We start from the raw sequence: 27,315 nt of genomic DNA, 5'->3' as shown, positions 1-27,315 counted from the left end.
TAGGATGGTGTCCTCTGCATATCTGAGGTTATTGATATTTCTCCTGATAGTCTTGATTCCAGCTTGTGCTTCATCCAGCCCAGCATTTTGCCTGATGTACTCTGCATACAATATAAGCAGGGTGACAATATACAGCCTTGACTTATTCGTTTCCTGGTTTGGAACCAGTCTGTTGTTCCATGCCCAGTTCTAACTGTTGCTTCCTGACCTGCATACAGATTTCTCAGGAGGCAGGTAAGGTGACCTGATATTCCCATCTCTTTAAGAATTTTCCACAGTTTGTTGTGATCCACACAGTCAAATGCTTTGGCATAATCAATAAAACAGAAGTAGATGTTTTTCTGGAACTCTCTTGCTTTTTCTCTGATCCAGCGGATATTGGCAGTTTGATCTCTGGTTCCTCAGCCTTTTCTAAATCCAGCTTGAACATCCGGAAGTTCATGGTTCATGTACGGTTGAAGTCTGACTTGGAGAATTTTGAGCATTGCTTTGCTTGCATGTGAGATGAGTGCAAGTGTGTGGTAGTTTGAGCATTCTTTGGCATTGCCCTTCTTTGGGATTGGAATGAAAACTGACCTTTTCCAATCCTGTGACCACTGCTGAGTCTTCCATATTTGGTAGCATATTGAGTGCAACGCTTTCACAGAATCAGGATTTGAAATTTCTCAACTGGAATTCCATCACCTCCACTAGCTTTGTTCGTAGTGATGCTTCCTAAGGCCTACTTGACTTTGCATTTCAGGATGTCTGGCTCTAGGTGAGTGATCACATCATTGTGATTATCTGGGTCATGAAGATCTTTTTTGTATAGTTCTTCTGTGTATTCTTGCCACCTCTTCTTAATATCTTCTGCTTCTGTTAGGTCCATATCATTTCTGTCCTTTATTGTGCCCATCTCTGCATGAAATGGTCCCTTGGTATCTCTAAATTTTCTTGAAGAGATCTCTAGTCTTTCCCATTCTATTGTTTTCCTCTATTTCTTTGCTTTGAGCACTGAGGAAGGCTTTCTTATCTCTCCTTGCTATTCTCTGGAACTCTGCATTCAAATGGGTATATCTTTCCTTTTCTTTTACCTTTAGCTTCTCTTCTTTCCTCAGCTATTTGTAAGGCCTCCTCAGACAATCATTTTGCCTTTTTGCATTTCTTTTTCTTGGGATGGTCTTAATCACTGCCTCTTGTACAATGTCATGAACCTATGTCCATAGTTCTTCAGGCACTCTGTCTATCAGATCTAATCCCTTGAATCTATTTCTCCCTTCCACTGTATAGTCGTAAGGGATTTGATTTAGGTCATACCTGAATGGTATAGTGGTTTTCCCTACTTTCTTCAATTTAAGTCTGGATTTGGCAATGAGGAGTTCATGATCTGAGCCACAGTCAGCTCCTGGTCTTGTTTTTGCTGACTGTATAGAGCTTCTCCATCTCTGGCTGCAAAGAATATAAGCAATCTGATTTTGGTACTGACCATCTGGTGATGTTCATGTTTAAGAGTCTTCTCTTGTGTTGCTGGAAGAGGGTGTTTGCTATGACCAGTACATTCTCTTGGCCAAACTCTGTTAGCCTTTGACCTGCTTCATTCTGTACTCCAAGGCCAAATTTCCCTGTTACTTCAGGTATCTCTTGCCCTCCTACTTTTGCATTCCAGTCCCCTGTGATGAAAAGGACATCATTTTTTGGTTGTTAGTTCCAGAAGGTATTGTAGGTCTTCATATGTGTGTGTGTGTGTATATATATATATGTGTGTGTGTGTGTGTGTGTGTATACGTATGTATGTGTATAAATGGGTGTTTATATATATGGTGTTTAAATATATGTATGTGTATGTATGGGTGTGTATATATGCATGTATATTATGGGTGTATATATATATGTATGTGTATATATGGGTGTGTATATATATATGCTGTGTGTATATATATATGTATGGGTATATATGGATGTGTATATATATATATGGTGTTTAAATATATGTATGTTTATGTATGGGTGTGTATATACATGTTTATTATGGGTGTATATCTATATGTATGAGTATATATGGGTGTGTGTGTATATGTGTGAGTATATATGGGTGTGTATATATATGTATAAGACTTCCCCAGTGGCTCAGTGGTAAAGAATCTACCTGTAATGTAGGAGACACAGGAGTCATATGTTCGATCCCTGGGTCGGGAAGATCCCCTGGAGGAGGAAATGTCAACCCACTCCAGTGTTCTTGCCTGGAAAATCCTATGGACAGAGGAGCCTGGTGGTCTGCAGTCCCTGGGGTTGCAGAGAGTCAGACACAACTGAGCATGCAGGTCCACATAATATATATGTGTGTGTGTGTATATTTATATAGGGTATGTATATATATATAATGTGTTTGTATATATATAGGGGTGTGTGTGTGTGTGTGTATATATATATATGGGTGTATGTGTATGTATGTATACATATATAGATGTGTATACATGCATATGTATCTATAGGTGTGTATATGTATATATATATGGGGTGTATATATAGGTGTGTATATGTATGTGTAGATGGGTGTGTGTATATGTATGTGCATATAGGTGTGTGTATATATGTATTGTATAGATGGGTGTTTGTATATATGTACATATGTGTATATATATGGGTGTGTGTATATATATGTATGTGTGTGTATATATATAGGTTTGTGTATATATATATATATATATATATGGGTGGATATATGTATGTATGTATATATGGGTGTGTGTATATATATGTATGGGTACATATATATATGTACATGAGTGTATATATATGGGTATATAATATGCATATACATGAGTGTATATATATGGATATATATATATACATGAGTGTATATATATATATATGGGTATATATATGTATATACATGGGGTATATATACGTGTGTGTGTATATATATGTGTGTGTGTGTGTGTGTGTGTGTGTATATATGGGACAGGACCTATATTCTTGCACAGCTAAGGAAGGTGGCCCAAGAGGCAGGACTGCTGTCTGTGAACAGGCTTTGGAGATCGCCAGTCAGCTACACAGGTTCTGGGTGGTCAGCAACAGTCCTGGCTCTGGTTTTCTTAAGCAATTGGGAATGTTGGGGGAAGAATTTGATGGGAGGCTGAGGAGGGAGATCTGCTCCCTAGAAGGCTTTGCAGTCGGAACCAAAGGCGAGTTTGGGTTTTCAAGCTGCTGTTGGGCTCGGTGTGACTTCTGACTGACTGTGTTCTCCTCACGAACCTCCCTTGAATGCCTTCCTAGGCTCCGGAGTGAGATTGCTGGGGTGTGAGCCCTAGACCCCCTCTTACCAGCCACTCGACCTTTCCCTGACCCTCTGTTGTTGTTGTGCAGTCACTAAGCCATGTCCAGCTCTTTGTGACCCCATGGACTGCAGCTCGCCAGGCCTCCTGGCCCTCTGTGTCTGTCCGAGTTTGCCCAAGTTCATGTTCCCTGAGCCGGTGATGCCATCCAACATCTCATCCTCTGCTGTCCTCTTCTCCTGCCCCCAGTCTGTCTCAGCATCAGGGTCTTGTCCAGTAAGTTGGCTCTTTGCATCAGGTGTGAGTATTGGAGCTTCAGCTTCATTTACTCTTCTGTAAAATGGGAGTGAAAGCCATCTGATCTCTTAGGGTCGTAAGGATAAAACTCTTTGAAAAGTACCTGCATGAGAGTGAGTGTCCTAAGAGTTCGCCATCCCTGGACCTCTCCCTCCACTTACATGTTTAATCCCATTTCTGTTCTTTTCTTTCGGATGGTTTCCTATCCTGTGCCACTCTTGTCAGCTAGTTTTGCTGTGTCTTGATTCCTTAGGAATTTAGCTCCAGGGCTGAAATGAGTGAGGGCCTCTCTGAGGTCTTGCTCTGTGGGCCAGCGTCTGCACAGGGACGGAGTGGAGTGGATGGAGGGCAGGGCTTCCAGGCCCCAGGTCCTGCTTCTCTGTCTTCTAGTGCTTTACCTTCTCATCGCACACTTCAACCCATCTGACTGTTGGTGGCAACACTAGACGAGGTTGGGGGCTTCCCAGGTGACGCAGTGGTCAGGAAGCCGCCTGTGTGACGCATTCCCCTGCAGAAGGAAATGGCAATCTACTCAGGTATTTCTTGCCTGGGAGATCCCACGGACAGAGGAGCAGTGGGCCAGTGGTTATGGATCCACCCACCCTTGCAGGGGATGTGGGTTGGTCTCTGATCCCAGAGGACCCCACGTGCCTTTTGTCGGGCAGTTAAGTGTGTGCCCTGCAACTATGGAAGCCCAGGAACCAGGACTAGAGAGTAGGCGCCCCTCGCCGCGACGAGAGAAAGCCCATGTGCAGCAGTGAAGACCTAGCAGAGCCAAAAATAAGATAAATTAAAAAACTAAAAAGCAAAATGATTCTTAGGAAAAGAAGTATATGAATGTTTATATCGTTATACAAGTGTGTATGTTGAAGCACACTAATATGATGTGATGTCTGAACTGGCAGAGCGTTTGGGAAGAAGTAATCTATAAAGTTCACTTTATACTCCCTCCTGAAGTACGACTTTGACCTTGAAAATCTGATTTGCACCTAAACACAAATCTAGAAATAATTTGTATGTAGTAGATGAATTCAGCCTGTTAGCAAAATCGCTGAGTAGCTAAGAAATAGGCTCTGTCTGTATTTTTCTGAGCCTGAAGGTGAGGCAGTGCCTGGTATGATGGGAAACAGCTCTGTGACTCTTCATTGGCTCATCTGCTGAATCCAATGCCCTTCGCACCAAGAAAAGATCAGTTTTGTATTTGAAGGTAGTTGGGGAGTTTCTTTAGCTTTTATCTGTTTTGGCAGTTTTACTTATTGGATGATTTCTTTAGCAGATTAGTTAAATGTTGGTTGAGTCACGTAATGCAGGGCAGAAATGTTTTCTATTCATTCAACTGTGTTGGAACCTAAGCCCTATAAACCTGCTTGCATTCTTGTAGGTTATATATCTTTCACATTATTGTAGAATTCAGTGAAAAGGAAGTTAGGATTGATAACCGTAGTAATGACTTTCTCTGAGAACACATCAGAAGTTCAGTGTGGTGACTGGAGGTGATAACATGTGTATAAGTATCTGCTGTCAGTGTTCCAGGCATTTTGTGTACCAAAGTTAGGTTTTAGTGCTAAATCTGGTACCTGGGTTTATCAAATAACGTACTCTGGGAGTCAGTGTAGCCGAAATAGTGAGAAGATTTTATGTTTGCTGGTACTGAGCTTCCAGAAGTGGAAGTGTGATTCAGAATTCATCAGATGATGTGTGATTGCTTGGATGTGTGATGGAGTTTCTAAGAGTGTTAACTTTTGTTTTGATTCCAAGTGAAGAAACCAAAAGCAAAGCAAGATTAAGTGGTCAGGGCCAGGGAGTCACTCCATTAATAGAGCTCTTTCTTATCTTTTGATTCTTGGTTCAAGAGTGTCGATCCTCAAAGTGTGTTTTTAAAGAACTGTTGATTTGGTGTAGAATTTCCTTTTCTTCACTAGTTTGCAAGGTTCTAAATTTATTCTCTCGGCAGCCAGAGTTCCTGGGAACCCCTGCTCATATTGTATCCAGATTTTTTCTCTCAGATGCTCTGCAGACTTAACAAAAGGCATCGTTTTCATTATGATACGAGGGCAGGTCCCCACCAAAGAGACACTCCTGCCTAAGTGACTTTGATGTCATGGCAAGAGTCTGCAGCCCGCAAACTGAGTCAGAAGTTCGTGGTCACAGGATAAAAGAGCTTGTCCCCTAGGAAATTGTGCGTTGATGCTCACTGCTTATAACCAGTGTCTCTGAACCCTCCCAGTTGCTTTTAACTGGAACATTTAACTTCTGTTGGTTGAAGGTTGACCTTTGCTTGGTGTTGGGTGAAGAATGTCTTGGTGCCCCCACCCCACAGGCTGGACTACCTTCCTTAGCTTCAAAACCATTCTTAAGAAAGAAGGATGCTTGTCCTTCAGTGGGGACAAGGATGCAGTTGTCCCCAGTTATTCTTCCTCTTCCTCTCATTTTCAGGGGAAAGTATCTCTTTTCCAAGTCCCCCTTCTTGTGAATCCTGTGAACTCCTGCTACTGTACCTCTCTGGCATTTGTATCTGTCGTAAAATACCATTGGCTTTAGATTCAACTTTCAGAACAGTGTCTCCCCCCCCACCCCGCCCAGAGCTGCTCTGATTTCCCCTCCTTCTTCTGTGTCTTTGTTGTTAACACCTGTTTTCACCTGTTGTCTCGGCTCCCCGCAGGCCTGCAGAGCCCGGCTCCAGAGTTCATCGTGGACGTTGAATCTATGGACATCTTCCCTGTGGGTTGGTGTGAGGCCAACTCCTACCCTCTGACTACACCACACAAGACAGCCTGTGAGTATCGCCCCCCTCTGAGCCTAGCTGGGCTTAGGTGAATAAATAGGCAGTTTGGTAAAGAGAGTGGAGCCAAACTGTAAAAATCAAAAAATATTCTGTTTTGCACAGAACCCCAGGACTTTTGTCTCATTCATCCTGTAAGCATCTGCGTGAGATGAATGTCTGCAGGCATTTCCCAACTTGAGAAACCGAGTCACAGTGACAAGGCGGAGATGAGTGTCTGGGATCTTTACTCCCTGTTTGTATGCAATTCACGAGCAAGTTGAAGCTAAATACTATATATTTGTATGATTGTATCTGAGACAGAACTTATTTTCCTAAGGTTTACCCCAAAGGTTTACCCCAAAACCAGTCGTAATTGGTTCCAATAATTTACTGACATAGGTGTAAACACTTAACTATTCCTGGCAATGAAGAGATGAGGCCAAAGTGAAAACAATGCCCAGTTGTGGATGTGACTGGTGATGGAAGTAAAGTCGGATGCTGTAAGGAACAATATTGCATAGGAACCTAGAATGTTAGGTCCATGAATCAAGATAAGTTAGCAGTGGTCAAATAGCAGATGGCAAGAGTGAACATCGACACTTTATGAATCAGTGAACTAAAATGGACTGGAGTGGTCGAATTTAATTCAGATGACCATTATATCTACTACTGGGGGCAAGAATCCCTTAGAAGAACTGGAGTAACCCATAGAGTCAACAGAAGAGTCCGATACGCAGTACTTGGGTGCAATCTGAAAAATGACAGAATGATCTCTGTTTGTTTTCAAGACAAACCATTCAGTACTGTAGTAATCCAAATCTGTGCCCCAGCCAGTTATGATGAAGAAGCTGAAGTTGAACAGTTGTATGAACACCTACAAGACCTTCTGGAACTAACAACAAAAAATGATGTCCTCTTCATCATAGGGGACTGGAATGGAAAAGTAGAAAGTCAAGAGATACCTGAAGTAACAGGCAAATTTGGCCTTGGAGTACAGAATGAAGCAGGTCAAAGGCTAACAGAGTTTGGCCAAGAGAATGCACTGGTCATAGCAAACACCCTCTTCCAACAACACAGGAGAAGACTCTACACGTGGACATCACCGAAATCAGATGATGTCAATATCGAAATCAGATTGCTTATATTTGCAGCCAAAGATGGAGAAGCTTGAAACCGTTAACGAAAACAAGACCAGGAGCTGACTGTGGCTCAGATCATGAACTCCTCATTGCCAAATTCAGACTTAAATTGAAGAAAGTTGGGAAAACTACTGGACCATTCAGGTATGACCTAAATCAAATCCCTTACAATTATACAGTGGAAGGGAGAAATAGATTCAAGGGATTAGATCTGCTAGACAGAGTGCCTGAAGAACTATGGATGGACATTTGTGACATTATACAGGAGGCAGTGATCAAGACCATCCCCAAGAAAAAGAAATGCAAAAAGGCAAAATGGTTGTCTGAGGAGGTCATCAAATAGCTGAAGAAAGAAGAGAAGCTAAAGGCAAAGGAGAAAAGGAAAGATATACCCATTTGAATGCAGAGTTCCAGAGAATAGCAAGGAGAGATAAGAAAGCCTTCCTCAGTGATCAATGCAAAGAAATAGAGGAAAACAATAGAATGGGAAAGACTAGAGATCTCTTCAAGAAGATTAGACATACCAAGGGAACATTTCATGCAAAGATGGGCACCATAAGGGACAGAAATGGTATGGATCTAACAGAAGCAGAAGATATTATGAAGAGGTGGCAAGAATACACAGAAGAACTATACAGAAAAGATTTTCATGACCCAGGTAACAATGATGGTGTGATCACTCACCTAGAGCCAGACATCCTGAAATGCAAAGTCATGTAGGCCTTGGGAAGCATCACTATGAGCAAAAGTGGTGGAGGTGATGGAATTTCAGTTGAGAAATTTCAAATCTTAAAGGATGATGCTGTGAAAGTGCTGCACTCAACATGCCAGCAAATATGGAAAACTCAGCAGTGGCCACAGGACTGGAAAAGGTCAGTTTTCATTCCAATCCCAAAGAAGGGCAATGTCAAAGAATGTTTAAACTACCACACAATTGGTTTCATCTCACACGCTAGCAAAGTAATGCTTACTGTTCTCCAAGCCAGGCTTCAACAGTACATGAACCGTTAATTTCCAGATGTTCAAGCTGGATTTAGAAAAGGCTGAGGAAGCAGAGATCAAATTGCCAAAATCCATTGGTTAATCGAAAAAGCAAGAGAGTTCCAGAAAAACATCTGCTTTATTGATTTTGTCAAAGTACTTGGGTGTGTGGATCACAACAAACTGTGAAAAATTCTTCAAGAGCTGGAAATACCAGACCACCTTACCTGCCTCCTGAGATATCTGTATGAACATCAAGAAGCAACCGTTAGAAATGAACATGGAACAAAAGACTGGTTCCAGATAGGGAAAGGAGTATGTCAAGGCTGTATATTGTCACCCTGCTTATTTAACTTATATGCAGAGTATATCATGTGAAATGCCAGGCTGGATGAAGTGCAAGCTGAAATCAGGATTGCTGGGAGAAATATCAATAATCTCAGATATGCAGAGGACACCACCCTAATGGCAGAAAGTGATGAAGAACTTAAGATCCTCTTGATGAAAGTGAAAGAGGAGAGTGAAAAAGTTGGCTTAAAACTCAACATTCAGAAATCAAAGATCATGGCATCCGGTCCCATCACTTCATGGCAAATAAATGGGGAAACAATGGAAACAGTGACAGACTTGATTCTCTTGGGCTCCAAAATCACTGCAGATGGTGATTGCAGCCATGAAATTAAAGGACACTTGCTCCTTGGAAGAAAAGCTATGAGCCATCTAGACAGCATGTTAAAAAGCAGAGACATTACTATGCCAACAAAGGTCTGTCTAGTCAAAGCTATGATTTTTTTTAGTAGTCATGTATGGATATGAAAGCTGGACTATAAAGAAAGCTCAGCGTCAAAGAATTGATGCTTTTGAACTGTGGAGTTGAAGACTCTTGAGATTCTCTTGGACTGCAAGGAGATCAAACTAGTTAATCCTAAGGAAATCAATCCTGAATATTCATTGGAGGGCCTGATACTGAAGCTGAAACTTCCTATCTTGGCCACCTGATGCAAGGAGCTGACTCACTAGAAAAGACCCTGATGCTGGGAAAGATTGAAGGAGGGAGGAAAAGAGGATGACAGAGGTTGAGGTGGTTGGATGGCATCACCGACTGGATGGACATGAGTTTGAACAACCTCTGGGAGTTGGTGATGGACAGGGAAGCCTGACGTGCTGCAGTTCATGGGTTCACAAAGAGTTGGACATGACTGAGAGACTGACCTGAACTGATTCTTGGCATTAAATTACCAGTGAGATTTCAATTGGACTTTGAAAGGGGCGTTACATTACATCCTTCTGATCACTGAAGTGCCAAATCAAACCAATATTAGTAGTCAAAATAGCCCAGCCTCCCACACACACACACATGCACGCACAAACACACCACTTAAATATATACAAGTGTGTGTTTTCAGGAAAATTGTTGTAGGTCATTGTCCTAAAATGATAACCATTTCAAAAAATATTCATTTATAGTATATAATAATTCATTCAATAATAAGTCTTAGCATTTATAATTCCACCCTAAAGTGTCAACAGAAGTATTTAAAATTGTATGTCCTTAAAGGTAAGGCTTTTAATTTTTTGTGAAATAGGTCAGATATTTCTAATATTTTCTTTATTAATTTGTATGCTGGCTGACTTTTTTCTAGCATCCTCCCATAAGGTTCATTTACGTAGATGCCCAGAACATTGCTGGCCTCCTGTTTCCTGAGGTCGAGAAATTTTGAAGGAACCAAGAGACTTACCAGTACTCCCTAAGAGTCAGAAGGGGTTATTCATGTGAATAAAGTAGGGGCCCAGGCTATAGACAGAGGTGGATTCTAAGAGGTTCTGCCCTGTATCCAATACTGCATACTGACAGTCCCATCCTATGACAGTAATGCCTTGCCCTCAATTTAAAATACTTCTAAAATTATGCGCTTAGAATAATGATTTCAGTGTTGAGGGCCTTCTTTGTCTTTTATTCTGCCTTGAAATGTCTTGGTCCTTGGCTCTCAGCCCCCACCGCCCTGGGCAGGTTTAGATGCAACCCCCTGTGCCTGCTTGTGCCTCAGACAGAAATTCGTGTCCTGACCCTCTCCCTCCCTCCTTCACTGGCTTTGGGAGGGGAGGAGCATTTTGAGTTTTTCTGGGTGAAACCCCACGCAGGTTAAGGTGAACACAGCGATGTTTCCTCTCTGTTCCCCAGCCTGTTGTGTTTGGCTTCTCATCAAGACATCTCACAGTTTGGGCATCTCACCCCAATTAACAAAGACTGACTTAGGCAACTTAGTCTACACACTCATCTTTCCCTTTAGAGATCACAGAGTTTGTACTTTCTCATAGTAATTACAGGCAGACTTCGTTGTCACACATACTGCATTTTTTACATATTGAAAGTTTCAGGCAACCCTGCATCAAGCATGCCTGTGATACCACTTTTCCAACAATATTGTTTCACTTCGTGTCTTTGTGTCACATTTTGGTAATTCTTGCAGTATTTCTTTTTCATCATTATTGTATTTGTTGTGATTATCTGTGATCAGTGACCTTTTGATGTCATCACTATGACTCAGTGAAGCTCAGAAGATAGCATTTTTTAATAAGTATTTTTGATTAATGTATATACATTATTTTTTTAGACAGAATATTATTATGATACACTTGATAGACTACAGATTTATAGTAGACTTATAAAACATAACTTTTATATGCACCGGGAAACCAAAAAATTCCCATCACTCCTTAATTGTGATAGTCACTCTGTTGGGGTGGTCTGGAACCAAACCCACAACATCTCTGCGGGTCTGCCTATATTGGAATTGGATACTAAATAAAATCAAGAATAGATGAAGTTTTGAGTCACTATTTCTCTTATTTATTTGTGTTCTCCTTTTGTTTCTCATACACGCATTTTGCTTTGAAGAGACAAAGTCTAATTAAACCTGCCAAACTCTGACAGCTTTAGAAACTCTGAGAATTAATTTTTCCTAATGTTGGAAGATGCAGGATTATCTGTGTCTGAGTTAATAGATGCCAAAAGCTCTGGTCTGTCTTCGTAAAGGTGATTCCAACCAGTTATAAATGTAAACTGGAAATGTTCTTAACTTCAGGTTATTGTTGGCTGGTTTCTGTCATTATTTGACAGATGTATATATTTGCTAGGTGCCAATCCACTTTTAATGATAAAATGTTGTAGTTTGTAAAATGCCTCTAATCCTAATTCGGGAGCATGCTTCTATGGTAAAATTATTTACCTTACCACACTTCTGTGGGAATAAGTCATCTGGATAATCATGCTTGTACCAGTCCATTTCACCAGCTGTGTTCCTGAGAGGTCTGACATGTGCATTCTTTTTATTAGAAGCACATTTTAGAATAAAGTAGCCCATGTAGTGATAAGGTAAAATGCACTAAATTCTCTTTAGATTTCATTTCTGAAAAGTCAAAGTCTGTTTTGTGCTGGTAAGAGATGAAGATAAAATTGTGGCTGGAATGAAGTAACTTTTCAGTTTTAAAATTGTTACTTTAAAAACAGACACAGTTCTATACCTATGGTGCCATTAAAAAAAAAAAAAAACTTATTCCCAACTCACTGAAAAAGCTGCTCTTCTTTTTTCCCCCTTTTGCCTGTTTTACAGCACAAAAGAAGAGAAAGATTGCAGTTGTGCAGCCAGAAAAACAGTAAGTGTGTTTTTCCACAGAAACTCCATGATAAGCTATGAAGTGTCTTTAAAGAGGATGGAAATAGGGCTGTTTTTGTTAGAGAGCTGGTCACGACCTAGCACAGGAGTCGAGGCGACAGGGAGAGATGTACGGAGCATCTGTTACGTGCAGGACACGCAGGGCCTGCTTCTTGAGGAATTTCTTTTCCAGACTGTAACCTCTTACTTTCATCCCAGCGTAGCTGACCTGTCGGATGCCCGCGGTCCCGCATTCTGGTCAGGGTGCTCTGCGACAGTTCTCAGAGTGCTTAATGCCCCGGGGCCCCCAAGAGCTGCCTGTCCAGGCCTCAGCTCTGCCCCCTTGCAGCCTGGTGAGCTGGAGCAGGTTGTTTTATTACGCCACACCTCAACGCTCGCCTTTGTAAAATACCTATTTCTCGGGGAGTTTTAGAAAGATTAAATTAGAGTCCACATGAAGATGTATGTCCCTCCATTGCCAAATAAATGTAGGTCACTCCTCGTTTCAGTTGTAAATTTATGAGGAAGGAGGATATTCTATAGTGTGTGGACCTACTGTCTGTATATTTTTGGAAAATTGTCACTGTTAGTACCATGTTTATATGTTTAAAAATGTCTGGAATACACCACGGTAAATATCCCTTACTGAGTGAATCTGTTTTCTTGATAGACTGATGGAAAGGGAGTGGAAAGCAGCTTTTTTTTTTTTTTCCATGTACTGAAGTTGAAACTTAAAATCGAATAATAGCTTCATTGTTATTTGATGTGAATAACAGTTTAGCGGGTATTCTGAGTATGTTTCTAACAGTGTATCAGGCTACTCATCTGACTCCAGTTTTATCTGGATAACATTGAAATAGGTAAAAGCTAAAATAACAGTCCCCCTCATTGAATCTCAGTTTGAATTCATGACTCCTAAATTTGCAGCCTGTGGATCAGCAGTTTTCACCTGTACTTGGATCTGTCACTAGACAGCTCATTAAAACACAGATTGCCAGGCCTCATCTGTAGAATTTCTCATTCAGGGTGTCTGTGATGGGGCCTGAGCTTTTCCACATGTAACGGGCTCCCAGGTGATGCTGACCTGACAGCTTGGAGACCCTGCTTTGAGAGCCGGCACCATAGATGATCCCGCTAAGAGCCCTCATTACTATTTACTTGGAGTTTACGTAACTTTTCATCTGTGCAGTTTCTATGAAGTCAACCTGTACATCTCCTGGAAACCAAATTTGCCCTTTTCCCCTAGAGCGATAGTTTTTATATTTGTTCAGCAACTTTTTACTGAACAGCAGCACAGACTCCTGTCCTAGACTAACAAGCCTACTTCACATTTTAAGAATCATCAATTCTGAGATTTTTCTTTAAGGATCTACTTTTCAGTGTGGCCTCAACCCATACATGCACGGACCCCAGAAATCAGAAGTCAGCAGAAAGTCATTATTAAGGGGAAGTCTGACTTTAATGAAAGTCAGTGCAAGCTGACATTTCTGCATGTCCTAAATATGATTGAGGACATTTCTATGATTCTTTAACAAGCGACATGCCCAGGAAGTGACCTAGAGGAGCCTCAGAGATCAGTGATGACCCCCTCGAGGGGCAGATGACCCACAGGTTTCTTGAAATTATTGTAAGAATTTCCCCCCGATGATCTTACCTGTTCTTATCCGTGCACACGTGGTGTGTTACATACTCATAGCTTAGATTCCTGTAAGTTATGGAAAGACTTTGGAAGGTACTGGTTTCTTCTGTAGCTTGGGACCCACGGGAGTGTCTGCTTTATCCACAGATCATCATCCACAGTGCCTGTTGAGAAAATACCTCACGACCTTTGTCTGTTCCCGCACCTGGACGCCACAGGTATGTCAGCTAGGTAGGATGCCCTGACCCTTCTCCTGTCTTGCTGTAAGTGGAGACATGGGTGTATTTTTAGGTCATTATGACAATACTCAACTCTGATATATTTTTTAGGTCAGTATGAAAATACTCAACTTTGAGCCAACTATCTTTTTTTTCAGATACCTACTCCTTTAAAAATTTTTTCTAAGCTTTATTCTTGGTGTCTTTCCTTTTTTGTTTCTTGGTCAGTAGCTAGAGACACTTCCCTTGGCATGAGAAGCTGGGTCCATGTGTCACTTGGAAATTACATGTCCAGTTAGAACTGCGTATCAGGAATAATCCTGTTGGAAAAGATTTGGAAATATTATTAGGCATTTCTTTTTGGACATTTTATGCCATTTATGCCAGTTGCCCTTGCATTTTTACACTAGTGGTTAATCCTTAAGTCCCCGTGGGCTTTTGAATTGCTCCCTAAAACCTTGTTTGAGTGGCTGGTTGGGAATAATATGTTTTTTTTTTTAAATGTATAATGTCTTATGTCTTACAGTAACTTTTAAAAACATAAATATGAATTACCTTTGGATTACACATTTGATTATAGACATGTTTGTACATTAAGTAATATATTTGATTAAGTATTCTATTTTCCAGCCAAAAGGAAGTCTGCTCTGAACCCAAGATTAAAACTTGTGTACCATGGAAGAATCCTTTTATTCAAAGTTTTCTTTGCAGTAAAGAGAGCAGTTTTATGAGTAGACTTACTAAGATTGTTTTTTCTAAAGAGCTGAGCAGAGTAATCCTACCCTTGAATTTCCATGTAAATGCAGCTGTGGACTTCTTTTTTTTTTTTTGCCTGTTTTATAAAATTAAAACTTCAGAATGATTTTAAAAGACCTATGTCATCTTTCAGAGTCGGTAATTGTTGTTTTACTCCTTCAGTCTTACACTTGGAAAAATAACATATCTCCCCCCTTACGTATTGGTTCTCAGTTAAAGTCCTATGAGAACAAAGCTTCCTGGTCTATCAAATGACCATCCCAAATGAATAACAGGGTTTTTTAAAATTTATTTTTTAATTAGGGTATCATTGCTTTACAGTTGTTAGTTTCTGCTGTACAATGAAATGAATCCGCTGTATGTATGCACACATCCCCTGCCTCCCTCCTACTCCTCCCCCCAACTCTAGCTCTCTAGGTCATCACAGAGCACGGGGCAGAGCTCCCCGAGCGGCACAGTGGCTTTTGCTCGCTCTCTGTTTTACACATGGGAGTGTGTATATGTTCATTTGTTCTTCAGTCACTAAGTCATCTCCAGCTTTTTGCAAACCCATGGACTGCAGCACATCGGGCTCGCCTGTCCTTCACTATCTCCCAGAGTTTGCACAAATTCATGTCCACTAAGTCAGTGATGCTATCTAACCATCTCATTCTCTGCCACCCTCTTCTCCTTTTGCCGTCAATCTTTCCCAGCATCAGAGTCTTTTCCAGTGAGTCAACTCTTAGCATCAGGTGGCCAAAGTATTGGAGCTTCAGCTTCAGCATCAGTCCTTGCAATGAACATTCAGGGTTTATTTCCTTTAGGATGGACTTGTTTAATCTCCTTGCTGTCCGTGGGACTCTGAAGAGTCTTCTCTAGCACCGCCTTTCGAAAGGATCAGTTCTTGGCGCTCAGCCTCCTTAATACATATATGTCGGTGTTACTCTCTCGATAACAAGTTTTTACGCAGAGAGACCACTGTTAGTGCCGCCTGGCTTGGAGCAGCCGTGGGAGAGGGTGGGTCTCCGCTGGTCCTCTGACCACATCCCGTGTGTAGATGTCCAGTGGGTTCCACTGATACCTTACCATTTAGTTGTTCTGCTTTTCCCCGTGGCACCTTGAGACACAACTAAATCAGCACCTTGCCTGTTCACTTTCTAAGCTGGAAGACCCATGAGGGAAATGCATATTTAAGTCCCTGGGAGGCGCACTTCATGTCCCTGAGGCTGGCAAAGTGAGGAAGCCCTGCCATATGAGGTGTTGGCCTGGGTGTAGGGCAATGGTGGACATATGCACACTGTAATATATAAAGTACATAACTGACAAACCCTGTAGAGCACGAGGAGCTATATTTGGTTTTTGTAATAACTTTTAAGGAAGAGACTCTGAGAAAGAACATGGTGATTTCCATGGTGGCTCAGTGGTAAAGAATCTACCTGCCAATGCGGGAGATGCAGGTTTGATCCCTGGGTTGGGAAGATCCCCTGGAGAAGAAAATGGCAACACACGCCACTATTCTTGCTTGGAAAATCTCATGGACAGAGGAGCCTGGCAGACTACAGTCCATGGGGTTGCAAAGAGTCGGACACCTCAGTGACTGGTCAGCAACATCGGCTAAGTAAATATGGATACCTGAGTCACTGTGCTGTACCCCTGGAACTCAGAGCATGGTGGATGTAAAGCATTTGATAGGGAGACTCAAGGCCCCTCTGGGCAACTTTGCTGGTGCAGCATGATAAGCTGTGGGTCCTGGAGCCTCGACCATGTTTCTCTTCCACGCAGGAACGGTGAACGGGAAGTACTGCTGTCCTCAGCTTTTCATCAACCACCGGTGTTTCTCGGGCCCCTACCTCAATAAGGGCAGGATCGCTGAGCTGCCGCAGTCAGTGGGGCCAGGCAAATGCGTGCTGGTCCTTAAGGAGGTAAAGCTCGTTCATGGCCACAGATGGTGGTGGGGTGATGGGGGTGGGCACAGTCCCTGAGGGAGTCATAGGAGTTTGGGTCCATTCATGTGCCAAGCACCCCCTTCCTCTCCATCCTGCAGTCTGAAGGAGGTCATACACAGATGGGAGCAGTGTTCCAGCCCAGGAAGACTCCCTTCTATTGGTGGGGTGGGCCCCTCCCTTCCCAAGTCAGCGGAAATACTCACTACATTTGAGTAAAATCTTTGGTGAATCATCACTCTTCTGTTTAAAAAGGTGGCCTATCTTGAACCTTTGTATAGTCACGTTCCTGTTTTTGTGACAAAAAAGCATGCCCAGAACATCACGTGCACCACGATGAGTGTGTTGTAGTTCCTTGGGCACAAGGGGTCTGTTTATCCATCTGTTTACCCACTGAACAAACTTACATGAGCTGCGCTTTGTATCAAGAACAGGGCCTGTGGGGTCGGGGAAGGGGGCCGCCCGCTCTAGGGACTGGAAAAGCATCTGAGCGCCCTGGAGCATCGGCAGGATCACGGGAAGGAACGCTGGAAGCACCTTGAATGTGCGGACCACAGGGCCAGGCCTGGAAAGTGCAGAAATCTGAGTCCAGAGAGTCCTGGGGCCTGCACCCCACCCCTGGTGCTTGGCCTGTATTCTTATTTAGGCCTGCTTTTCTTTAGACCCATCACCTTCATGTTTTACATCCCCAAATCATTAGAGGCGTGGCCCAGCCTAAGTGGCAAGTGGACCCCATTGAAGAGAAATTGATAGCTAAAGGGAGATGGTGTTGGGGGGGCAGTCCCTCTCAAGGGCCTCAGGGAGGTCGGGGTGGGAGGTGAGCTGCAAACTGTGTAAGTTGATACAGACTGTAGACCCTGCAGATGTTAGACTTGGTCAGAGAAGAAACAAGCCCGGCTTATACACGGGAATTCCTGCCACCGTGTAAAATAAGGCCCCCAGACCAGGAATGGGCTCCCAAGTCCCCCAGCAGTTTCAGCCTGTGAGGTCATCCTTGCCGCAGCCTTGTCCTCTGCCTGTATTTGTGCTGACTTTGTCGCCAACCATCAGAACGGAACAGGGGACTGACACAAACCTGGTACTTGTTTAAAGTCCCCGTGAGACCGTGTCACACCCACGTGATGGTGAGGTCCGTGGCCACCTGCGGGCCCTGTTAACAAACATGGTGGCTACAGGGCCAGTCTCTCTCTGAGGCTTTGACTGGTTTACTTTGCTACATACTTGGTCAACAGTAGTTAGCCCTGACCGATTCTCTGATAGGTGCCAGCAGCCAAGTTTAAAAGCCAGGCCAAAGCAGTTTTTTGATGACAGAACTAGTTTTTTTGCTGATGTTCAGAAAATGCACGAGGCAGGAAAGAGAGGAAAAAAAGTAAGCTCTTTAGTTCTATGAGTGCAAGAAAAATGTGAGTCTGCCAAGCCAGTCTTTATGCTAATAGTCCTGCCCTGGACCTGTGTTTGATTTCAGTTTGCGTTTCACTTATGGAGAATGAGATCATTGGAGCAAAGACAGAGCATGTTTGCTTTATCGGGCCATCAGGGGTGTTCATAGTTAAAGGTTTCTCTGACTTTGGAAAATGTAGACTGATGGCTATTTTCCCCCTGGTTCTTCTAGAGGTAGATGAGGTCTGTGCATGTGGACACCACACTGGCATTTGTGTGGGAGGTGTGGTGGTCTTGAGCTCTGAGAGGGCAGTGGACCAGAGACATATCTCTCAGTCTGCTTCTGTGGGCTTAGTAGCTCTCTAGCCTCAGGAAGTGCAGGAGTCGGTGTGAGGACTGAACGGTCCATGTATGTTTCTTTTTGCCCATCTACACCTTCTGAGGCTTTTTCAATCAGTTATTGCACACTTAGCAGCTGCTGTCATGTCAGATAGTCTCCTAGCTGTGGAAACCAAGGAAAGAATGAAACATCATACTTCCATCCATCTGTCCATTTAGACAGATCCAAAGCAATTTAGGAGTCATAAGCCTGTGCTGGTGGGCGCTGTGCTGGAAGCTGGGAGGGAGGTCAAGGTGAGCAGGAACTGTGCCCCCCGGGCGAGTTGATTCCCCCCCTGCCCACAGCCTCAGAGCAAGGACTTAGACATTTCAGGTTATACTGGAAAGAGGAAAAGTCTTGCCTACGTGGCACCCAGTTAAGTCAGTCAACAAAGTCAGAGATGCAGACACACCTCTGGATGATATTCTCTGGATTTTATGCTGAACATTGACCACTGAGAACTGTGTACCAAGCATGTGGGTGGTGGAAACTATAGTACATATGTAATGTGTGACACAGGAATTAAGTAGACAGTGTCCGGGAAGGATGGGGAAAATGTAGTTTTTTTGTTGTTAAGGTTTATTATAAAGAAGATAAGATACCTTTGTTGAATTTTCTCATTGTACCATAGGGTAGGATTTTGTAGGAAAGGAAATCAGTGGCAGGTGCTATCTCCTGAACTTCCCTCCAATGACATAGATTTTATGGTACCAAATAAGTTTTTGGTGTGAATCAATCATTCATTAATTTTTAGGTGTACAGAATAATTTAATTTCAGTGCCCATCTTGAAACTCATTGAAGAAATTCCCCAAATTGTTTACTGAGTACCTACTGTTGCCAGGCATGGTTCTAGCTACGGTGAATAAAACAATGAACAGAATGAAGCCCCCGATTTCTCGAGGATTAGGTTCTAGAGAGAGCGATGGTAAACAAACAAATCAACATGTTTTGGATACAGGGAGGGTTTCCTAGTGACCTGGAATAACAGAATTCACGGAGGCCTGAACAGCAAGGAGAAGGAGTGGTGGCACAGAGTAAATCTGTCTGATTTGGCACATGCAAGTTTGCCTGTTGTCCAGCCAGGTGGAGATGGGTGTGAGGGTCCAACACACATTTGGCAGCCATGGGTTTGCTAGTGCGTGGACAGTGTTTGCAGCCAGGTGCCTTGTAGGGTGAATATAGGTGGAGGAGGGCAGTCTAGTGGTTGCACCCTGAGGTCACTGTTGTTTGGGGGGGCATAGAAGGATCATGAGAGCCTGGGGTCCTGAGGGTAAGGGTAGAAAGTGTCTGCAGAGGAGGCAGTGCCACCAGCTGCTGACGGGGTGAAATAGGACAAGGCCGAGAAGGACTCCTTCTTGGCAAAGCTGGCATCTCAGGCAATCTTGATAAGACCTGTTTCCGGGAAGCCCCATTCATCGTGTCCCTGAGAAGCTGAAGGAGAGAGAGAGGAGTCCATGGGTGTAGGCGGTTCTTGAGGGTTTTAACCATCAGTGGAGACAGGAGTGAGGTGAGGACCAAAGATGAGAGATGGAGAGAGAAAGTAGTTTTCCTCCTTTAAGACGGGAGGCTGAAGCCCAGTGCACACACAGAGGGTGACAGTCCAGGGGAGGGGAAGGGGGGGTGAGGTGGAGGGGATGATGTCCAGTGGGCTCGCGCCGCTGTCAAAGGGAACCATGGGCTGGACCAAGCAGCTCAGGACACAGACATGGATGCTCACAGGTCTGAGGCTCCAGGTCCTCCATGGGGGGGCCAGCCTGGCAGGTGGGTGAGGACTCGCTTCCAGGTTTGCATGCAGCCACCCTCTTGCTGTGTCCCCCTATGCCTGAGACGGAGGGAAAACTCCCATCCCAGACCCGTCCAGCTATATAAAGGCTATTGCTTCTCTGTGCACACCTCATGAGCCCTAAGAAATCCAGGGAGATGTTGCTGTAGCGCCAATTTCCCTCTGGAGTTACTCAGACCAATCTCACGCCAGTTTATTGGGAATAGTATTCATTGGCTTCACAGCAAACACCCTGTCGGTTATTTGGGGACAAGTTGTGTGCTGCCTTTTGTGGTCAAGAGCACAATGGCGTGAATTCTGATGCTTTGCAAGGTTCAGTAATTCAGTCTAACTTGGGTCGTCGTAACAGCTGTCAGCTTCATTATTTTCATGGAGAGAACTCTAATGCACCGCAGTGTTAGGTACACACAAATTATTCCGCTTACAATTCCAAGGTTTTGTAGAGAGCTTGTTGAATTTAGAGACATATGATGTGACATCGGGAGAAGCCATAGGAAAATTATTCAATATCGCATGCTGTTTACGATTTAATTGCAGGCCATTTCCACTCTGAATTGAAGTCTGGAAGGCATTTGCTTTTCACAGTCACAAAATGCATTTCTATGTACAAATAAGATGTAGCTCTGGGGTTTTCTCAGTGAAGCACCGTGACAAGACTGGGGTGAGATTTTATTGTCTGTTGATAAACACTTGGTGTGTGATTTCAGCCAGGACCAATTGGATTTATTTTTAAACTCAGTTTCTGTAAATTGTACTGACAATAAAAAATAAAACCAGATGATTATTCTAATAGAGAAAACATAAACATACCAGAACTGCTTGCATTGCCGTGTTCTGGCCGTTGAGTGCTTGACGGAACTGTGTTCTCTTGGTCGCCCTTTACAGGCACCTTGGAACGCAGCAAAATGCTGCCCAGATGAGAAAAGACACTTGTCAGGCTAGCTGCTGAGAGTAAAGAATATTTTAAGATCAAATCCTCAGTGATCATAAAGCTTTCTTTTTCAGAATTAAAGCAGGGTGCAGCCCATGCCGGTTACATCCTGGAACACGCCAGGTACCTGAAAACTGAAAGGTGAACATTTCTGCCACATGCCTTTCATCTGGGGGCTTCCCCAGTGACTCAGCGGTAAAGAATCCGCCTGCATTGCAGGAACTGCAGGAGACTCAGGTTCAATTCCTGGGTTGGGAAGATCCCCGGAGAAAGACATAGCAACCCACTGCAGTATTCCTGCCTGGAGAAGCCCATGGATGGAGGAGCCTGGTGGGCTCCAGGCCATAGGGTCACAGAGTCAGACACGACTGGGCATGCACACCCGCACGCAGCTGTCTTCTCTTTCTTTCTCGTGGACAGTGTGCTGGTCTCCTCCACAGAATCGCAGGCACTTCAGCAATCCAGCCAGTGGCCTCCCAACTCAGTGAGAGGTTTTTCTCAGTCTCGTAGTGGGTTTTTGCTCGAAACAGCACGTGAACTCAGAGTCTGGCTCATTCCTCGTCTGGTTGGGGCTGGACTTCAGGAGCAGTGGCTCTGTGTCCTGTCTCTGTGCTCTGGGGTCCGGCATGGGGCAGGTAGGTCTTCAGTGAGTGGGCATTTCATGGAGTAATCCCCCGAGGTCTCAGGGTTCTTGTTGCACTTTGACTTTTTTTTTTTGCGCTCTGTATCCCAATAGTGATGGCTCACGAGCATGCCTGGAGAAGAAAATGGCAATACTCTCCAGTATTCTTGCTTGGAAAATCCCAGGGACGGGGGAGCCTGGTGGGCTGCCATCTATGGGGTCGCACTGAGTCGGACACGACTGAAGCTACTTAGCAGCAGCAGCGGCGGCAGCACAAACCTGCCAGAACTCACAAATATTTGTTGGTAGTGAGGGTTTGCTTTTGGAAAGACAAGTGTCTCAGAGCCTGAAGCTGAGTCTTTAGAGGGAGTGTCTGGTCCTTAGGCGTATTGCAGTGGTTCTGGCCATATGCTTATTTTCTTGCACTTGGGACTTGCGAGTGAAGGGGTAGTTTGAGGAAGTTGTCAGATGACATCAGATACTCAGACTTCCTTTCAAAACACTCCCATCTCTGAGAATTGTCCTAATGTTAAATATCCATAAATTGGGTCAACATTAGGTGAGTTTCAAATAATTTGTTAATCCTCTGTACAGATATTTGAAGCTTATTCAAAAGTGTGGGCACAGATCTGTCATATCCATCTTAGTGATTCTCTTGAAATGTATTTTTAAGAATAAGATGGAATTCTTAGTAACCGATCGTACTGAAGGGGAATCCAGTTGAAGGATGATCAGTGGGCCTTTGGAGAGAACAGTCCAGTTTTTCTGCAGTCTGGAAGGTTAGCGAGAGCTGGCCACCCCCGCCCCTCTTGCCCGCCAGCAACTCACACTCTCCCAGGCAGAGGCCTTGGATTTCACTGCCTTCCTGTCCCATTGATGGAGACGTCATTGGTGCCAGTCTGCAAACTGTCCTCTCTGACTCCATCCAGCCTATCGCTGAATAGAGGTGCAGGGCAGACACCCCGGAAGTGTCAGCGGGATGCTTTCTCATTTTAGCAGAAATGGATGCAGTTGAGGTTCACGGCTATTCCTTGTTTTTCCCCATCAGGTTCTTAGCATGCTCATCAATGCAGCTTACAAGCCTGGGAGGGTGTTACGGGAATTACAGCTGGTGGAAGACCCACACTGGAACTTTCAGGAGGAGACGCTGAAGGCCAAGTAAGTGTCTCTACTTCTGGAAGCTGAGGGTTCTCAGCTTTGTTTATCTGCCCCTTTGAAACTGGTCCTTCCTGGTTTTGACATGGCCCAGAGAAGTGGCATCAACAGAAGGACTGTTGTTCCATAGTTGTGGGCGCCCCACACAGATGTGTTGGCTACACGGAGTTTTTTGTGTTAAACGTTCAGAATAAAAACGTGCTGAGGGGTTAGTCAATCCAAAGGGAAACATTTATATAAAGAGAGGAGTTCTCTTAACATTGTTATACATATTTCATCAACAGACCTTAATATCTGATACTATAAAGTTCATGGCAGGTACAGACGTTCCTTATCCATAGAGTTGAGAATTTTAAAAAAATAGGAAGAACCAGTACCTCTCTTTGATTTTGGTTAAAACGCTGTGGGTGGACATATAGTTGGTCACTTACTTTATTTGGAAACAGGCTAATTGGAAAGGTTCTATTTTGCTTTGCTTTAAGTTTCTGGAACTCAAACTGAGCACACTCACTGGCATTCTATGTGAGAACTCAGTTCTTTAAGAGATAGATAGAAAAAGACTGATTTCTCAAAATAGCTTGATGTTTAATAATTGCTTTGATGGTCTCAGAGGGCTTTTAATATTCACTTAATTCTTTTCCAGTGGAATACATTTTCATGGGTCCACTTCCTGTATCACAGCATCCTAAGACTGCATTTTGCTGTAACATTTGGAAAATGATATTGTTTTAAACAGTGAACTACTTTTCAATGGCTAGAGCATACCTAAGTCCTCTTTTAGAGAAAACAGTGAAAATTGAAGAATTCTGAATAATTTCTATGACCAGCAGTTTTCTTCTGGAGTTAACTTACATGAGGACTGAGTGGCGAAATTTGTGGTTATTTTGCATTCATTGTTAGTTATCCAATCAACCTCCCCTTGTGTCTTTTTTGAGCATCTCTATAATTTTAGATACAATAAAAGTCATCTAAGGTCCAATAGTACTCTGCAAAATCACAGAAGTTAAAGGGAATATATAATACATGTAAATAAGGAGAGTGTTGAGCTGTTGGAAGCATCATGCTGATGAAGAACACCATATTTCACCCTTCCCTTTTTTTCCAAGGAATATTTAAATGAGTTTCACCTATAGCCCCCCCAAAACAAAGCATGTTATTTTCAAATCTAATAATCTTTATTTTTCTACTTTATGTAAGTTGGTGGTCCTTAGCCACATAATGTTTTCTTCCAAGGTCAGTTCCTACTGGTAGTGGTGGCAGATAACCCGGGCAAGTATTTATACAGAAAGCCCTTCTTATTTCTAGTTTTAAAATTTTTCTGTAAAATTCAATACCTCTAAAATATGCCTAAGGATATTGAAATAGTAAAAGTACAGCAATCTTAAATTCCATTAAAATCTCCCCGGCTCCCTAAGCAAGCCAGAAACTTGCTCCAAATTCCCAAAGTGACAGGGAGAGTTTATTTTGCACTGTTTGCACTCATTTTCATGTTCCCAAGTCAATCAGAGCTTTTATGAAACCAGCCTGACACAATCAGAACAGACACAGTGTGACCCAGCCTTGCTGCCTTGTAAAGGCAGCGTGTTACCAATTATATCAAACACGACAGCGTGTGCCTTAGCGGAATCTTACATAGCAACTTGTAATGAGAAAATGTGCGTCTGAGGTGGGTTTCAAGCGCCTGAATCAGAGCAGCATCTCAAAGCAGCTGTTAATGATGACAGATTTGTAGTCAGCGGGAACACCCCTTATAATACTATGTGTTGATTCACCTCTTTCCTTCTGATGTGAAACGACAACTTTTTTAGATCTTGATAACATTGATGTTTTCATTGGTGCGAATGGGAGGAGAGTTGACTTCTTCCCATTTTGCTGAAAGGCTGAAATGCTTTCTGTCATGAATAAATTAACTCAGAGAGGGGGAAAACTGCTTTAATGCATTTACTTGTCTTGGCTGTGGTCCTCAAATTATAACATCACAGAGAGTGTTCTCAGGAAGAAATAATATGAGCTCTTCATCCATAGGATTTTGCAAATGCTGGCACTTAACATCTGGGGGTTCTGATTGGTTTTTTCCTTTTCTGAAAAGACCTATTTACGTAAGAAGGTGGGGGTGACATTGACAAGGTTGTTTTTGTTCAGTCCCTAAGTCACGTCCGACTCTATGTGACCCCGTGGACTGCAGCACGCCAGGCTTCCCTATCCTTCACAATCTCCTGGAGTTTGCTCAGATTCATGTCTGTTGATGCAATCTGTAACCTGTTTCACCGTCTTCTTTTAGTGTGAGTCTTTCCTAGCATTATGGTCTTTTCCAGTGAGTCATCTCGTCAACATCAAGTGGCCAAAGTATTGGAGCTTCAGCTTCAGCATCAGTCCTTCCAATGAATATTCAGGGTTGATTTCCTTTAGGATGAACTGGTTTGGTCTCCTTGCAGTCCAAGGGACTCTCAAGAGTCTTCTCCAGCACCACAGTTCGAAAGCATGAATTCTTTGGCACTCAGCCTTCTTTATGGTCCAGCTCTCACATCTGTACATGACTCCTGAGAACCCCATGGACAGTAGTGACAAGTTTTGACCCATAAATAGAAGAAAAATAAACACTGTCCTCTATTGTTTTCCCCCAGCAATTCTTGCCTATTTATCCAACAACTGGTGGGCTGCAGTCCATAGGGGTCACAAAGGGTCTTAGCATGCCTTTGTGAAGCGGCTGAAGTGACTTAGCATGCCTGCATATCTTTATACCAGAACAGATTATTGAACTATTTGAAGACTGTATGAGTCTATCGTATAATGAGTCTACAACATGGATTGAAAGGCAAAACCAGGAATAACTCTGTTGAAAAGGGAAAAAGGGATACTAGTGTAGCTCACTTCAGCAGTTCTAGATGAGAAAGTTGCTTGTTTCTGGGAAATTGACATCACTAAATCAACCTATGTTATTTTGAATATTAGGAGAAAGAATTTAGGCTACGCCTGGCTATACCTTAGGAGGATTTAAAAGAATTCCTATCCTCTGCATTTAGAGACATTTACATATGTTTTTCCAAAATGTATATAGACTCTTCCTGAGGGGGAAGAAAAGACAGTTCTTGTGAGAATGACTTTTGTGACAATCTTTATAAAAGCTGGGTGGAGTTTTAATGGATTTCCCCAGTCTTTTGTTACAGTTATGCAGAATACTTAAAGAGGAAATATCTTGATGTAATTTTTGAGTGAATTAGATTTCTTAATCACTTAGGCAGAAAGAAGGGGATAAAATCAGATAAAGTCAAATCTTTACCCTTAGGTGAGTCATGTTCAGCTCTATGGCAGTGATGTTTTGGTTCATTTTTTCATAAGCAATGACTAATTTTGCATGTATTTTCATTTATTTTACTTTTTCAGGGGCATTTATTCATGCCCATACCTTATGAATGGTAAGATGTAATACTTGGCTATCGAGGAGAATTATTTGCAAAATAATTCCCTGAGAGACTTTTCACTAAAAAAGATATTGTCTGTTCATGTTAATTTTTACTTTGCTTAGATTTGAGAAATCTACTCTCCTGAAAATATATGCTGTAAACATTATGATAAGCAAGCAGGTGAGCCAGTTTCTAAAGAGAAGACTGAATTTTTGGTGTGTAATAAATTCATCAAGATTGGGCACAACATTTCTGGGTCACACAGACCAGTTGGAGGTGTTCTGAATCAGAATTGTCTTTTGTAAAATAAATACACCCCCATTTATCACATAGAGATCCCATAACTTGAAATACAGGAATCAAGAAAGAAGAGAGAAATTTCTGAGGAGTTGAGTATCTTAAGACTGAAAGCCAGTATTGCATTTTCTAGACCCGAGTTTTTAGATTAAGAAGACATGGCCAAGGAAGTACAAGCTTTGTTTTGAAAGAAAGTGGGGCCATCCGCTACTGTTGACTCCTAATGAGAAGAGGGATTTTTCTCATCCCTGGCCAAGCATCCTTCTTTCTTCAGTCATCATCTTTTTTTCCCTTTTAATTCTTCGGTAGATATTTCAGACTGTAAATTCAGCTTGACTGGAATCTTATTCTCCATTGTCATATTTCCGTCACAAGTAAATCTTGCATCACAAATGTTTTTTTTAAAGGCCCCAATATGGATCATTTTGTAGATGAATGATAGACCTTAGACCACATTGAAGTCATTCTGCTTGAACTAAGGTTCGGTGTTTTCATTCTGTATTTCTTTTTGACTCAAGGCCCATTTTGATTTTCTCAACTCTTAACTGAAAGGGAAGAGACAGTTTGTCTCTGATTTTAATATGCTATCTAGGTTGGTCATAGCTTTTCTTCCAGGGGGCAAGCATCTTTTAATTTCATGGCTGCAATCACCATCTGCAGTGATTTTGGAGCCAAAGCAAATAAAATCTGTCACTATTTCCATTGTATTCCCATCTATTTGCCATGAAATGATGTGG

At 42.7% G+C, this 27,315-nt stretch overlaps 1 protein-coding gene across 8 annotated transcripts in view; it reads left to right on the top strand.

Annotated features, from left to right (window-relative positions):
* SFMBT2 (Scm like with four mbt domains 2) overlaps positions 1-27,315 on the top strand; it is a 178,319-nt gene that overhangs the window by 136,247 nt on the left and 14,757 nt on the right. For all 8 annotated transcript variants that reach the window (XM_065920954.1, XM_065920952.1, XM_065920957.1 and 5 more), the window contains 5 exons: positions 6,214-6,327; positions 12,050-12,092; positions 13,878-13,948; positions 16,466-16,605; positions 22,771-22,880. In XM_065920954.1, the coding sequence (XP_065777026.1) occupies positions 6,214-6,327; positions 12,050-12,092; positions 13,878-13,948; positions 16,466-16,605; positions 22,771-22,880 (478 nt within the window). The remainder of the gene's footprint in view (positions 1-6,213; positions 6,328-12,049; positions 12,093-13,877; positions 13,949-16,465; positions 16,606-22,770; positions 22,881-27,315) is intronic.

This window comes from Muntiacus reevesi, chromosome 2 (genome assembly GCF_963930625.1).
Source record: "Muntiacus reevesi chromosome 2, mMunRee1.1, whole genome shotgun sequence".
In the NCBI taxonomy this organism is placed as follows: domain Eukaryota; kingdom Metazoa; phylum Chordata; class Mammalia; order Artiodactyla; family Cervidae; genus Muntiacus; species Muntiacus reevesi.
Note: the sequence above shows the minus strand (reverse complement) of the source record. Positions and strands in the feature narration are given on the sequence as shown.